Source organism: Anticarsia gemmatalis, chromosome 19, assembly GCF_050436995.1.
Source record: "Anticarsia gemmatalis isolate Benzon Research Colony breed Stoneville strain chromosome 19, ilAntGemm2 primary, whole genome shotgun sequence".
Lineage (NCBI taxonomy): Eukaryota > Metazoa > Arthropoda > Insecta > Lepidoptera > Erebidae > Anticarsia > Anticarsia gemmatalis.
The window spans coordinates 6,548,768-6,563,607 of record NC_134763.1 but is presented as its reverse complement, the minus strand read 5'-3'; the positions used below and the strand labels follow the sequence as shown (position 1 = coordinate 6,563,607).

The 14,840-nt window shown below is 38.5% G+C and overlaps 1 protein-coding gene across 3 annotated transcripts in view; it reads left to right on the top strand.

The window, feature by feature from the left end:
• sas (stranded at second transmembrane protein) overlaps positions 1–14,840 on the top strand; it is a 57,218-nt gene that overhangs the window by 39,864 nt on the left and 2,514 nt on the right. For 2 of the 3 annotated variants that reach the window (XM_076127210.1, XM_076127209.1), the window contains exons 3-16: positions 5,505–6,013; positions 6,455–6,641; positions 6,933–7,062; positions 7,611–7,755; positions 8,227–8,614; positions 9,018–9,234; positions 9,520–9,728; positions 10,226–11,467; positions 11,969–12,275; positions 12,462–12,660; positions 12,942–13,078; positions 13,518–13,708; positions 14,014–14,317; positions 14,559–14,662. In XM_076127210.1, the coding sequence (XP_075983325.1) occupies positions 5,505–6,013; positions 6,455–6,641; positions 6,933–7,062; positions 7,611–7,755; positions 8,227–8,614; positions 9,018–9,234; positions 9,520–9,728; positions 10,226–11,467; positions 11,969–12,275; positions 12,462–12,660; positions 12,942–13,078; positions 13,518–13,708; positions 14,014–14,317; positions 14,559–14,662 (4,269 nt within the window). The remainder of the gene's footprint in view (positions 1–5,504; positions 6,014–6,454; positions 6,642–6,932; positions 7,063–7,610; positions 7,756–8,226; positions 8,615–9,017; positions 9,235–9,519; positions 9,729–10,225; positions 11,468–11,968; positions 12,276–12,461; positions 12,661–12,941; positions 13,079–13,517; positions 13,709–14,013; positions 14,318–14,558; positions 14,663–14,840) is intronic. The other variant, XM_076127211.1, reaches the window with a different exon arrangement.

Here is a 14,840-nt window from a genome sequence, read left to right as displayed (position 1 = left end):
TCGAATAATAGCTAAAAATGCTAATTCTGATCGAAGAATTGAATGTTGTACAATTAAGTCATCTCAGGTGATGTGATCGGCCGATCATCGAAGCGTAAGATGTCGGATGTCCTCTCGCCGAGCGGATAAACAAACATGCGCCCGCGCCGGTTAGGACCAGAACACACTGACGCGTTAAGGAAAAACATTTCGATAATTACCGGTTTTTATTTTTATTATGATTTATCGTATTACTGTTATGCACCGTCATGTATTTAATTATATCTTGAATAAGGAAAATATTACGAAGGGCCGTTTAAAATAAATAATATAAACACACATGGTGATCATTTTGATATGCATTTTTATTATTGCTTACGTGCATGTTTAGCTTTTATTCCAGCAGAAACTGTGGGGTTTTCTAATTTTCAAGCCGAGAGTGTGCTTTATCTACCAGTTGTTCTTTCAGTATTACTAATAATATATTCTTTACTTATGTTTGGAGAACATCATCATCATCATTCAATACTTAATATCTATTAAACTACAGCTGTTTGTTTTCCTTAATAAAAGAGAATAAATATAAACCTTTTAAACTTGTACGGTTCTACCGCCGCCGTATATAGCCAGGGTAGATATAAGTGTAAGGTATTACTGCCTAAGTATATGTATATTTCTAAAGTGAGCATAATTCCCGCTTATCTTCCCTGTCACGTTCGTGAACAGTTGAAGCCCAGACAGTTCACACTATTACGGATATACTTTACTATGCAAATATATTACGTAACTATCTAGTAGGTATGTGCGCTATTTTTAGACATACTAGTATATGTATAGAATACGAAATTTGTATGAGTATTTAAGTGTGAATTTTTGAATAAGTACATTAAGTACTAGAAAACCTAAACATCTGTAAGTTTTGTTTTTCACGACAACATAATTAAAATTTAAATTTCGGGAAAGAGGTAGTCTCTTTCCTGAAAATTGCTCCAGTAGTTAAGCTGTAAATGCTGTAATCGCATTTATAATATTAGTAAGGATCTATGAATACTTACATACAACAAGATCTATGAAACAAGCGGACATCGTATGTACTTTACAAAAAACTTTAAAATCTATCTTTTGTTTTAAACGATTACCTGTAAAATTACGTGAATTAGGTTAATAGCAGTATTATTAAATACAAAGTTTATTATTTCACGATTAAATCATGTAGGTACTGTTGTTAGGTACACGGTTGTCGTGACATGACGTTTCATAAGTAGGTACCTTTATGCGATGTGTAGGGCCAGCCATGATTAATCGTGTTGAATGAGGACCTTCAAAGGGTGAGCCATACAGCCTGTTCGTGCAATATTATGATGAGTATCTCATTAAAATAAATCTACAGCAATCTACAGCATCCAGCTCAAATGTCAATATCTGTAGTTGGCTATGCTTTGTAAAGATTACTCCTCAAAGGCCACGAAATCATTAGTACCTACTTCTCTATGTTTAAAGATCACATAATGGTAAATTATTATGCCATTAAACTACAGTCTAAAAATTTCAATCTATTTTGTATTTGAAGGGCATTCAAACGGCGGTAATGAACTTCTACATCTAGTCAACAACACGCAACGAATATTAAAAGGCCAATTGTAAAACAATTCGTTACATAATTCTTAACGTATTATCTAAAACAAGATAAATTTCGTCGCGACAAATTCGTAGAATCATTAGCCCTGTTTCTGAGGCTCATTTAGCGTTAGTCTATCTATTCAAACTGTCATTTTTATATGTGCTCAAACGATATTGAATAGATAAGTAAACTACCGCTAAATGTACCAAATGAGCAGTGATAGCCGAGTGAGCAGTGATAGCCGAGTGGTATAAGTTGACACCTCTTACGCAAGTGGTCGCAGGTTCGAACCCGAGGCAACACACCAATGACTTTTCGAAGTAATGTGTGTATTAGAAATAATTGTCACGTGCTCCAACGGTGAAGGAAAACATCGTGAGGAAACCTTGCATGCCTAAAATTTGTTTAATACATTTATTGAGGGCATGCAAAGTCCCCAACCCGCACTTGGCCAGCGTGGTGGACTCAAGGCCTAACCCCTCCCTCATTACGGGAGGAGACCCTTGCCCAGCAGTGGGACAGTAATGGGTTAAATTTATTTATTTATTAAATGTACCACAGGAACAGTAACTGAGGGTAAGACGCGACTTGACGCGTGTATTGTCATTATTGCACGTGTCGTAAAAACGGTTACGCGTCAGTCTGTCGCGGGCCTAACGAGGCGGATGTCTGTTACGCAATTAGTTATGTATGGCCCATAGGCCATGGACACACTTGTGCGGTTGCCTACTCATTGGAATTTCGTGAGGTGCATTTTTGGAATATTGTAGTGGCACACTTTGTTACTGTAACCAAATTGTACAAGTTCAAGTTAGTAACGGTTGTTAGTTTATCTTGAAAAGTATCGCGGTTCGAAATCAAGTTGAAATGCGATTTATATTTAACAATCTCTCTACATAGTTCTTTTAAGTAAGCTTTTATATTCAGCTTTGAATTATCGTCCTCCAAAATTTCAAACATTTAGTAATTGTTTTACAGTATTTATAAGCGGAAATATATGCCGACAAGCCTAAACATAACACATAATGACACGATATCCTATAGCTTTTTATTATTTGTATTGGTACATCAATAATTAATTAGCTATCAAGTTTCCCAAACACAATACAAATAGATAACACACTATATCTAATATCTTGCCTGGGAATTGAACCAAGGGCGTTATAAACAGTTCAATAATACCTACAGCATATTTAACACTTAATTAAAATACTATATTATTGTGATTAATGTACTTCATATTGTAAACAATGAATCCCTCGCCGCACGACGGTTGCGCACGCGCCGACCTGTTGCTTGCGTCCTTAAACTAACCTATATTAGTCCATTGAGGTCGACGTGTGGCCATCACAGACTTATTTAAGGATATCCGTATATTATCAATAGATATTTATTCGGAAATTGGTTAATTTATTGCTTGAGTAGAAGTTAAGTATTCTGCACTCGGTCAGCGAGGTTAAGTGTCTTAGGTGCGGTTCTTTTAACGTATGGTGAACATATTTAGAGAGTAAGCAGAAATATTTTTTTGTAGTGGAAGGATAAGCGATTCCTCTAGTGTCAATAAGTCCAAGTTTATGAAAATTAATATAAGTATGTTACAGATTCTCAAATAGCCCTAAAAACGACAAGAGATAAAGATGCTTATTTCTTGATTTAAATGAACAAACGTTCTGATAGGATTTTTATACTCTCATTTTATATCTCCTTATCCTGTCTACAATTTCCCTAACCGCCTGGATCAGTCACTCAACTAAATTGCAACTTACTTGTACAAAAAATGCAAATGTCTACCAAGAACTCATAAGCGCGGTACATTATAAGTTACAACATTATGTTAGTAATGTAAATCACTGTTCACTGCTCCACATGTCTAGGACGACCGGTCGTTCTACCTAATGGTGGCCCGCAGGTGTGCACTTATTACCTTCGTATTAGAGTACGTGTATATTAGTGAAACGCACATGCATTTGCTGGAAACGTTTGTTCCTATGCTATGAGCTGTTTGAGTTTGGCGAAGATTTAGAACAAGTAACGAAATGTGCAAAAATTTAACATCTTTTAACAAAAAGCAAATTGACCCAGCACTATCTCGAAGCTGGATGAGGTTCTCCTACCAGAAAATGGGAAGGGCTATGCCTAGAATTCACCTCGGAGTGCGGATTTGAGATAATATCAATGGGAATTCGGGCTGGATAATATTAGATGTTACTGTAGAAATTAGTTATAAATAATTTTAATATAAGTTAGAGACACTGTTTACATATAAATAGTAATAAGTATTAATTTTAATCCTTGTTAGTTTTCTACGCTGTTTGTCACGACTCACTTTCAAACTACACATAATCATCCTGCAAAAAAGTCTTTTAGGATCTCCCCAAAAAATATTTAAAGCAAATACCTAATGTGGTTTAAGTCACGTAAAAGTGGTTGAAGGACTAGCATTCCTTTAATTGGTATTAGTAGGTACCTTTTGGTACTCAATTCCGTACTCAAACGTTACATTAGCCAATATACACAGTCTCTAACATAATTTATCAACTGCATGACGTTTTGTAATGACATGTGTTACCAATCGTTTGCGGTTATGCCAGCCCTTTGAATCAGATAAACGCGGTGAAAAATATTGCTTCAATTCGTGACTGAACGCTCTTTGTGTGGGAGATTGGCCAAGTTTTATAGGCCCACTATGACAGGCATATTATCTAATATGTATTTGTTGTATGGTTAATCAAATTGTAGTGTAATTGTTCCAGTTGTTGTAGCCATTGTTGTTATAATGGAGTGCGTAATGGGATTGTTTGAATTTTATTTGTTTGGTAGTCACTATGTGATATGAGCACAGAATGGGCCCATATTATGAAAGAAAGCGGAGACTCACAATTTAACGTGCCTTCCGAAACACGAAAGAGTTTGATATGCATTAGATGGTTCCTATTGGTCACCCATTCACAGAACAACCGTGACACACGTAGCTTAACCTCAGGGATCGATCCTCACGGCTGTTGATAACTAAGCCACTAATGTAATATTTCAGGAAGAAAAGTTTCACACACCTACATACAAACGCGTACCTACAGACACGTACACAACCACAAACCAATTAGGAACCTCATTCTTTCTAATTCAACCATATGATTTACACTCCACAATTTACAAACCGCAATGAAAACAATCACTAAACATATTAATAACAATCATTCAATACTTTCTCACGTCGTACTAACAAATCATTTTCTAAATTCCGTAACGTCCTATATTCATCACAAACTTGTCAAAACTTGAAAGCAAATACCACTTTTATTATTACTGCTATAAGGTTTATATTGCCTTGTAGAAATTTGACAGTATTCCAAATTACTTTATCGTAATCGATGTTCGATGACAGTTACATTGATTTCGATCGACAGGTCGTTTGCAAGCAGTTCCAATTTTACTTCTCTACTATTCTGATTTCGACCTTAAACGTTGGTAATAAGATCGACAATTGTACAACTAAGAATACGGTACAGTCTGAATCTAATTGGACATGACCAGTAAATCGCCTACTGACCCTGCCCTAGTTGCGGACCAGTTTTGATAACTTATGTTTTTGCTGAGCTAAGCTCTGTAGAGATATTTCCTGTTGAATTCTTTAGAAGATACATAGGTATAGAGGAAATGGAGGGGTAAGGCATAACACTATAAACACAATCTAGTTTTAAATAAGACGTTCGAAGTTCTACCAAAACGGAACATCACTTTTTCTATGAATAAGAATTTTTCTTCCTGTAGTTTTTTCTTTAAGTAGCCAATGGCGTGTCCTGCTGACTGCAGGGCAAAAGCTTCATCTCTTTTGTTCCAAATCTCCCTGAGCCACTTATAATATTAAAATTCAACTACAAAAATCTATTTACTTTATTTCCAGGTAAAATAACAGGAGACGACGATGACACTCCAGCAGTTAAAAGACAAACGACGACAGATAGATACGCTCTCATGTCGCCACCACCTCCAAGATTACCCGAAATTGAAACTACAACGGAAAACAGGACAGAGGTGGAAGTAGCCACCACACCAGAACTGCCCGAAGTTCCTGTAGACCTAAACAAAGTGCCGGATGCCCCTGAACCAATGACTAATGAAAACAAACCTAAGGGAAGACTACTAAATTTAAATGTTGATGAGCTACAAAATTTCGCAAACGCTCTTCACAATGATACGAACGCGAAATCTAATCGAAAGCATTTGGCTGACTTAAGCGATGTCAATCTAGATGGTGATGATGAAGAAGAAACTAGAATGATGCCTGATACCAAGAATAAAGAAATGCCTGAAAAATTCTATACAAATTTGCAGGCTCCTTTCCATTCACTCATGAATGACAGAGGGTCGGATGAAATTGATACTTGTAAGGAAAATGAGGTCATCTATAAGGTTAGTATAGATTGATGGTTTAGCTGACAAGATTTGCCTTTCACCTGTTGTTATAGCAGCTCACGTTTTGGCAATAAAAAGATCCAAAGATAGACTCTCATTTGTTTTTCGCAGCATTCTCTAAACCCTTTAATTCTCCCTATCTATTTATTATAAATATATTTATTATTATCCTTCTCTATATATGAAAGATATTTAAAAACCCATTAATATCATCACTGCAGTAGATTTTCTACTGTTGATGCTATCGACTGACGAGTATTTGGCATTTAAATTCTATAGAGAGAATAGGTCTTGTCAACTATACTTGGAGCCCTCATTCGTTTTTCATACAACATTTATCAACAGCTCGTCAGTTGTCGATAATAATCGACTTTAGAAGAAAAACCGCCCTTCAGCGTATTAGCCGATTGTTACTTTACCACTTCTTAATGTTTGAAGGTCGGTGATCGAATGGACAGAGGGTGTGAAGAGACTTGTGAGTGCACCTCAGGCGGTACGTTTGACTGCACTCCTCGGTGCAAACATCCCTACATCCGCCGGGGAAGACGACTCAACGACCCGCTGTGCTTTGAGTCACCTGTTGATGAGTGCTGCTCCATCATTGCGTGCGCTACTGGTAGTGGAGGTATGTATACATACCTGTTATGGTATATAAAGCTTAGAGAAATTGTTCTACGTGAGAAGATTGAGTATCCAAGTGATGTAAACCCTCAGTAGCATAAAAAGCTCTAGTATAATAACTTAACTAAGTGTCTACTCAATAAAGAGTTCGATAGCGAACGTGGTCATGTAGAAAAGACTTGGTCTTTCAGTTAAACAAAAAAATAAGGTAACAAAAATGAAGTACAGTTAGCCTATTATAGATATCTCCACGTAAATCGCGTGTTTTCTAATTGTAAAATATTTTCTATTTCAGACACGAAGGTGTCAAAACTAGAAGTTTGTCGCTACGGAAACGAGACGCATCCAATCGGCTCCAAGTGGCACATCGGCTGCGAACAAACCTGCTTCTGCGATACCAACTCTGTGGTGACTTGCAAACCAAGGTACGTATCGTCTTTATCTGAAACATATAGTTTATCATCAATAGTTTATCAACTTTGTGATAGGAAGAGACCGAAAACTTTCTTACTTCTGCTTCGTCTATTAACCACGGGGAAACTAGTCATATACACAGAGCAATAGAATATTTGAATAATTTAAAACTGCTCAATGTTTATTATATTACTTTACTAGCTGACCCGCACAACTTCGCTTGCGTCACCTAAGAGAATGGGTCAAAATTTTCCCCGTTTTTGTAACATTTTTCGTTGCTACTCCGCTCCTAATGACCGTAGCGTGATGTTATATAGCCTATAGCCTTCCTCGATAAATGGGCTATCTAATACTGAAATATTTTTTCAAATCGGACCAGTAGTTCCTGAGATTACCACGTTCAAACAAACAAACAAACAATCAAACAAACAAACAAACTCTTCAGCTTTATTATATTAGTATAGATTTTTTTTTTATGTATAAATTAAAAACGCCATACTATAAGAGCTAAAGCCAAGTATCGACTAATTTTCTAGAAGCATTATCTTTGTACTTCCAGATGCAATCCCCTCCCGGTATCAGACAAGTGCATCAACGTGCAGGATCCCAACGACGCGTGCTGTGAAGTGCAAGTGTGTGACGTCAGTCATGACGCACACGAAGAGCCTGAAAATACTACTACGTCTACATCAACTACCACTGAGGTAAGGGTTCCAGAAGAATATGTGTTTAGACAGTAAATCAGTACATAGTGGTAAAGCTGGTCGCCACGCCACTACCATTGCGTCAGGAGGTGGTAAGTTCGATTCCCACATGGAACAATTATTTGTACAAACAAATAGTTGTTTCGGGTCTGGTTGTAGTTTGTGTTCGTTATTTGCATGTTTATAAAAGTCCGACACAAGAGCAATTCTTAGTGCGTGGAGTTGTGGTTTTTAGAATAAAAAAAAAAGAAAACAAGAAATTGAAAAGAATACGCAGAATATACCTACCTGACGACGAGTAACAATGACACGAGTCTCGTGGTTTTAATGGCCTCATCATTAGATTAGGTATAATTAAACCAGCAATTAGGTTTTTCTGATTTCATTTGATTGAATTGAATCAAAAACTAATCCGATAAATATGAGAAAAAATTAAATGAAACTCGATATAATAGTCTCATCTACTTCCAGGTAATCAAAGGTTTCGAGGACTACGACAGTGTAGACTCCACCCCGTCCAGACCCCTCGTGCTATCTGAACCAATAGGCTCTGTCAAAGTACTTCAGAACAACTCCGTACAAGTGAACCTGATGCATATGAACAAGAGCGAAGATCCTATCCACCTGCTCCTCAGCAACAACGGAGGGAAGTCTTTCAGTGACGTAGAACTGAAGTATTCCAACCTGATTCTGAACTTGGAAGGTGGAAGGGACTACATCTTGAAGACGAAGGAAACTGGAACAAAATTTAACTTTACTATAACCGCATCGGATGCTGGAGCCAATGAGGTCCCTGATGAGGATCTACGTAATGATACAAAAGATGGTTGCTTTCATGACGGACATTTTTATGCCATCGGTAAGTGTTACTTTGAATATCCAAAGTCGACTCTCATGTGAAGGTAATTTGATAGCAGAGTAAATAAGAAGGAATATCTACTGACATCAAAACAGCAAAATCTATATGTGCTCTTTCTAAAATAGTAATAGTATATTATCTATATTAATAATTTCGTCAATGGGTACGGTAGACTCGATTCGAACCTTAAATAAATAACCAAACATAAAAAAATTAAAAACAAACCGCAGTCGCCATCTTGCTTCGGCAATTGCCGTTATTGCCGTAGCAAAATTAACTAAATCTAGTAGTCTAAATAATTCTAAAACCTAACAATAATTATAACAAAAGATACACTAACTGCAGCCACCAATTAGCTTCTTCAAGCTTCTAATCATACAATGTTCTAATTCCTGTTCTCCAGGCGATGAATTTCACATCGGTTGCGAGCAGCTGTGCGAGTGCACAGGTCCTGATACTCGTGAATGTGCTGCGCTGGTGTGTCCTTCACATGTTGGCTTGGAGCTAGTCTCTAAGGGCTGCGTGCGATGGGCGCCCAGCCCGCCGGCTACCCCTCCTAACTGCTGCCCGAGGTCGGCCAGGTGCCTGAGTGATGGGACCTGCCATTATAAGGGAGTCGCGTAAGTTAAACCTGATGTTCACTGTTTAAAATCATTAAGATAGACGCTATTTGCCGTTAAAAAAATTGTAGAGGAAAGTAGAAATACCAAACTTGGCCAAATAACCTTAAATAAATAATGAGTAAATATTAATAAATAATAAACCACTCCCTCAATTCGGTAGAAGACCCTTGCTCAGCACTGGGACCATAATGGGTTACAAAATAGCTTCTATCTATCATATTTTGGGGAAGTAAATCCGCCGTATTTTTAAACAACAATTAACTTGAAAAATATTAATTGCAGTGTACCAAACTGGAGTGAAGTACCAATATCTCTAACTGGTTGTGAGCAACGGTGTTTCTGCGAGAACGGAGAGCTGGACTGTCAAGAAGTCTGCTCATCCCTCCCGCCTGTACCACCACAGTCACTACGGTGCCCTCCCAACCATCGACCGGCCGCTGTTAATATATCTGATGAAGATTGCTGCAAGCAATGGGGCTGCGTACCTAATGGTAAGTCTGGCAATATGTATTGATGAAACAGAAAAAAAATCTCAAAAATAACTGTGTTCGAGTTTTACTTTGGCTTGGGGTCTCATAGAAAACAGAAAGAAATCTGTATTGGCTTGATGTTTTTTATGAGGTCCTGATAAAATTTATATTTTCCGTTTGTACATCTTATCACTGATTCTTTGGAAAGTCAAATGACAGATTCCTGTATCATGCTTTGCCTGCACTTCATCAAAATCCACGAAATAATTCAAATTTACATTAATTTATGCATCATCTCACATTTACATGTCATATCTCCACGTGACTTCTGGATTTTATTTCCTTCTAACAAAGACGATGAAAGTAATCGGGATTTATCGAAAACATTTCTAAAAACTTTATTTTTCTGGTTTGCTCTTCCCACGGTCGTTGTTATGAGGCACTAAAGTCAGAAGTTCCGTAACAAATTCGCGCTAATACCATTTGCATGTCATTCATTCACACATTATTACTTACAGCTGGAAATGAATCGGCTTTTCAGCCATACAACAGACCGAGCATTGGTGAAATCATGAACTTTGTCACACCTGTACCATCTACCATACCATTACCAGTTATACTCACTCCACCCCACGCCACTGAGCCTGTTGACTTTTACAGACACCTCAGTCCCGTCAAAACCTTACCGAAGTACATAAAGACTGCTTTTACACCCGTTACATCTTCTATGCCAACTAAATATGATTCTGCTGAAGAGTCTCCGTCACAGCCGTCGGCGGCATCAGCCTTGGCCGCGCCGACACCCTCTATGCCACCTCAAACTCCAGCTCAACCCCCAGGAAACAATCACACTATTTTCGCACTAGACGATGGTGATACTACTTTTAAGAACATACATCCAAAAGTACCCTTTGTCAACGTTATTAACCATAACTGGGAAATGTCTAATAGTAAATCTGAATCCAAGTTGGTAGATCCCTTAGCCATAACATACACAAATTATAATCACCATACCCGACCACAGACGCCGTTTGTTAATCAGATTGCAACTGAAAACAAACAGCAAGAGTTCTTTCAAGCTCATCGCAGTCAAACGGCGGAGGCAGAAAAGAAAGCCACATCCCCAGAAGTATCTACAACTAAATACGTTTATGAACCGGTTAGGAAGATTCCACTGTCGAGAGTAGAAAATTTAAACTACTTTCTACCTTTAGGAAACATTAGTCCAGCAACTGAAAGCTATTATACCAAACATCAAACTGACCATATACCTGTAAAACCGAGTCCAATACCAGAATTTAGGTCAGGAGGTGCAAATCTAATTTTCTTCGAGCCTGTACTCCCTAACAGAACCACAGCCTATTATCCTCCTCGCACTATCCCATCTCCACAAGCTAAAACTGTCCAAACCACTCGAGATAAACCTGTGCTTAGTAAACAAGTGACGATATTAAAGACCAAAGACTTGAAGAGTCCGAAACCGACTGATATGTATGACGATATGTTCGACCAGGATTCGAAGACACACTTATTGACCAAAATGCCCAACCCTTATGAAACTGTGTTGCTTAGAGCTGTGCCCAGTGCTAAAATTCACATGCCATCGACAAGATATAACCAGAATCCTAAACCTCCAACAATGGCTGGCAAAACGTACACAGCGTTGGATCTTGAGCATTTGTTGCATCAGATGGAAGTGGAGTCTGTAGTGAATAAGAACTTAGGACGGTCGGCAGACAAGGGGCTGGACATTGCGGAAGGTTTGTCACCTCACCCGCTCACCTTGATGCTAAAGCTTCAGACTCTTCTTGATGTATCACTGACTGACTTTCATACTGTCGACTGACACACACGGTCTTATGTACATACATACTTTCAGTAGATGCTGCTATTTGTGTCCTTGTATACTCAGCAGAAATATAGCTTGATTCCGACTGAACAAATGACTGACTTTCATGTACTATATTTTTGAATGAGTTATGAAAATAATCACCTATTTACCATTGTACTAAAACTTTATATTCGCTTGTTTAGATTTACGTACACCTTGCCATGAAAAACAATATCCGTGTACTTTTACAGAGACATAATCGCAATTGTATTATAATAATTATGTACTTCACAGTATTTATTGATACACGTTGGCAATAGATCATATTTTATTGAAGTATACTATAGAAATTTTACTTTTCAGCATTATAGTAATATCTACGAAAGACCTTGAAGATATTCTAACTAATAAAATTAACGTTCATTTACAGGTCAACAAGCAACAGATATACCATCTCGTCCAGGATTCCTTCCGACCATTCCTCCGGAAATCCACTTCCCTCAGGAAGACAACGACTACGATCAGGGCATCCGTCGTCCTTCAAGCCCTATAGACCCTGCCTTGGCTGGTCTTCCACCAGGCTTGACCCTGCCGCCGCCTTACGGAGACACTAATAAGAAGCTGTCGGTGATAACCCTGGAGGCTGACTCGCCTACTAGTGTGAAGATGCTGTTTGGATTACCGACCGTTCTAGTGGGCTTGAGAGGCAGCGTGGACTTAAGATATACAGATAAGGCGTAAGTAACATTTCTGTGAAATGAAAATGTTTGTTCGTTTGAAATCATATTTATGATATTCGAGCTTTATGAGCACTTAAATGTTCATATAGAAATTATCTAGCCCACTTTTTGTCTTCTTCAGAAGTATTAATACAGACCACATTTTCAATAGTATAATTTCTATCTTAATATTTTCTTTTCCAGTGACGAAGACATATCGCAATGGTACTCGCAAGTGTTCGCACCGGCCGACGAGATCCTGACTACTCCTCGCTTGGAGTTCAGACTGGCAGGCCTGAAGCCCAGCACCACGTACAAGATCAGAGGGAAACTGTATCTGCACAACCTGCCTGTGGAACCGGAGAGCGAGATCTATACTGTGCGCACTCTGGACCTTGCCTCGGTGAGGTTATAAGAAAAAAAATGTGAAAAAACATTTAGATGTAAAATGACACAAAAACTAAACTACCACTTGCATAAGATTAGTATAGATTGTATTAAAAAGATGCTCATTAATTACGCCATACTGACATGGTGATTCGTTTTAGATGCGAATATGTAACCTACATAGGTTCAGGATGAAAGAGACTTAAGTTTTTGTTTCGTTGAACGCATACCTTTTGCCGTACATATCGTACTTTGCCATGATTCACAGTGTAAACAATCTTATTTGTGATATTCCAGGTGGTGCCTATTGAAGAGAAGCGTCGTGAGATAGACAGTCGCCTTACAATTGTGGAGGTCAATGACACCACCGCGCAAGTCACCTGGCGACGCTTCGATGAGGAGGAACTTATGCATATTGATGGCATTCAAGTCAGGTGAGCAACATATTAGAGAAACTCGTAATTAGACATAATAAAGATCTGATTCAGGCCAAAAGGAGTAGTAAAATAAACGCACGTTTTCATGCAATATCAATAAGATTACTACTGTTCGTTTTTGTTTGTGGTAAGAAGAAGAAGAAGTTTGTGGAAGATGGTAAGATGAAGATAATGGTCGCTCGGTTAGTGCTTTTGCAGTAAACAGGAAAAAAATACCTCTACAATGCCTTCCTAGCAATATAAGAACAGAACTAACTACCTCTATAATCAGGCCATTACAAACGTGCGAACTACGTCATAATCGAAAGAATGTGACAATGTGAAACTGCGAGCGAGAGACTCCGATAAAATGACATGACTTGGTTCGTACGTTTGAAATGGCCCGAGTATAATACATTTCGTCTAAATATACTCTATAATCTTCTCTTCTCCACAGATACCGTCCAGTAGGTACTCCAATCTACAGCATGACGGAACTGCTGCACCACAGTCGCTCAGCGGCAGAGCTCCACGACCTGCGCCCCGGTACCAAGTACGAGGCGTCGATGGTGCTGGTCCCTCCACCCAAGGCCACCACTGAACTTACTGACCCTAACAAAGTGGAGTTCACTACGGCACCTTATATTGGTAAATATTCACGGCGTCAGAAAAGTAAATACATTTTAAAGATTTCCTAGATTTTTGACCAAATAAGCGTAAGTTACTAGGCAGAGTAAAAAAGAAAATATCCTGAAGTTCCTTTAAAAATCTAACCGTTAGTCCGAAAATTGTAATCGCAATGTTTCTAAATGTGAGAGAAAACATTTTTGATATTTCTCCATCCACCCTATTTTCCCTGATGTTTCCAGTGCGTCGTTCTGCTTTTAAAGAAACGTGAAGAAAGAGTCTGAGTTTAATAGAGTTTTACAAAAAAAACTTCTGTATTATTTTAGATCCATATAACTGGACGGTTACAATCGAAACTCGAGCCATCGGTTCTGGAGCAGCCGAAGTTTGGTGGCGTGGTGTTCCTGCTCCGGCAGAGCGGTGGGTGCGGGTGTTCCGAGCTGCCCACGCTTGCAACCCCACCGGTGGGACTGACCGACATGACCTGCACGACATCCACGGACATCACGGACATGACGGCCATGACTTCCTCGGACATGACCATGACAGGCATGAGAGAGATGCCTTCAGATTGGCAGCTCGCGATCTGCCGCCGGCGATCACGATTACTGGGTTGTCGCCGGATACAAAGTAAGTTCACTATCCCTAAGCCTTACTTATAGTATTTTATGATAAGTTTTCCAATTTTAAACTTTTCAGTATTATAAATAAAAATCAATTCATAATACTGGCAAAGATACAGTACTTTAGTTTATTTGCCGTCAGTCCATAAGGTAGAGCTAGCAAGATCGAGCTAGAAACTCCTGCCCACTCTTTTTAATCGCGGAATTACCCGAGTTCAAGTTAATTCACTGGACGTTTTTGTTTTTAGGTGTCGTATCTGGCTCGAATTGTTCCTGACAAATGGTAAAGTGAAGACAAGCAACGTGTTGGAGATCAATACCAAGTCTTTGGACCATCCGGAGCCTATAGACAGTGAGTATCATCAGCCTATTATAATATTGATTTATCACAGATTTCATACTGGTAAACATTTTTTTAAAAGGCCGTTTTAAGAGTCGAGGAAAGTAAAAATGAAAATGAACGCGTAACAATAATTGTGTTAAGTAATGACTTAGTACTTAACGACAAGAACAAAATTGACTGTCAGGTA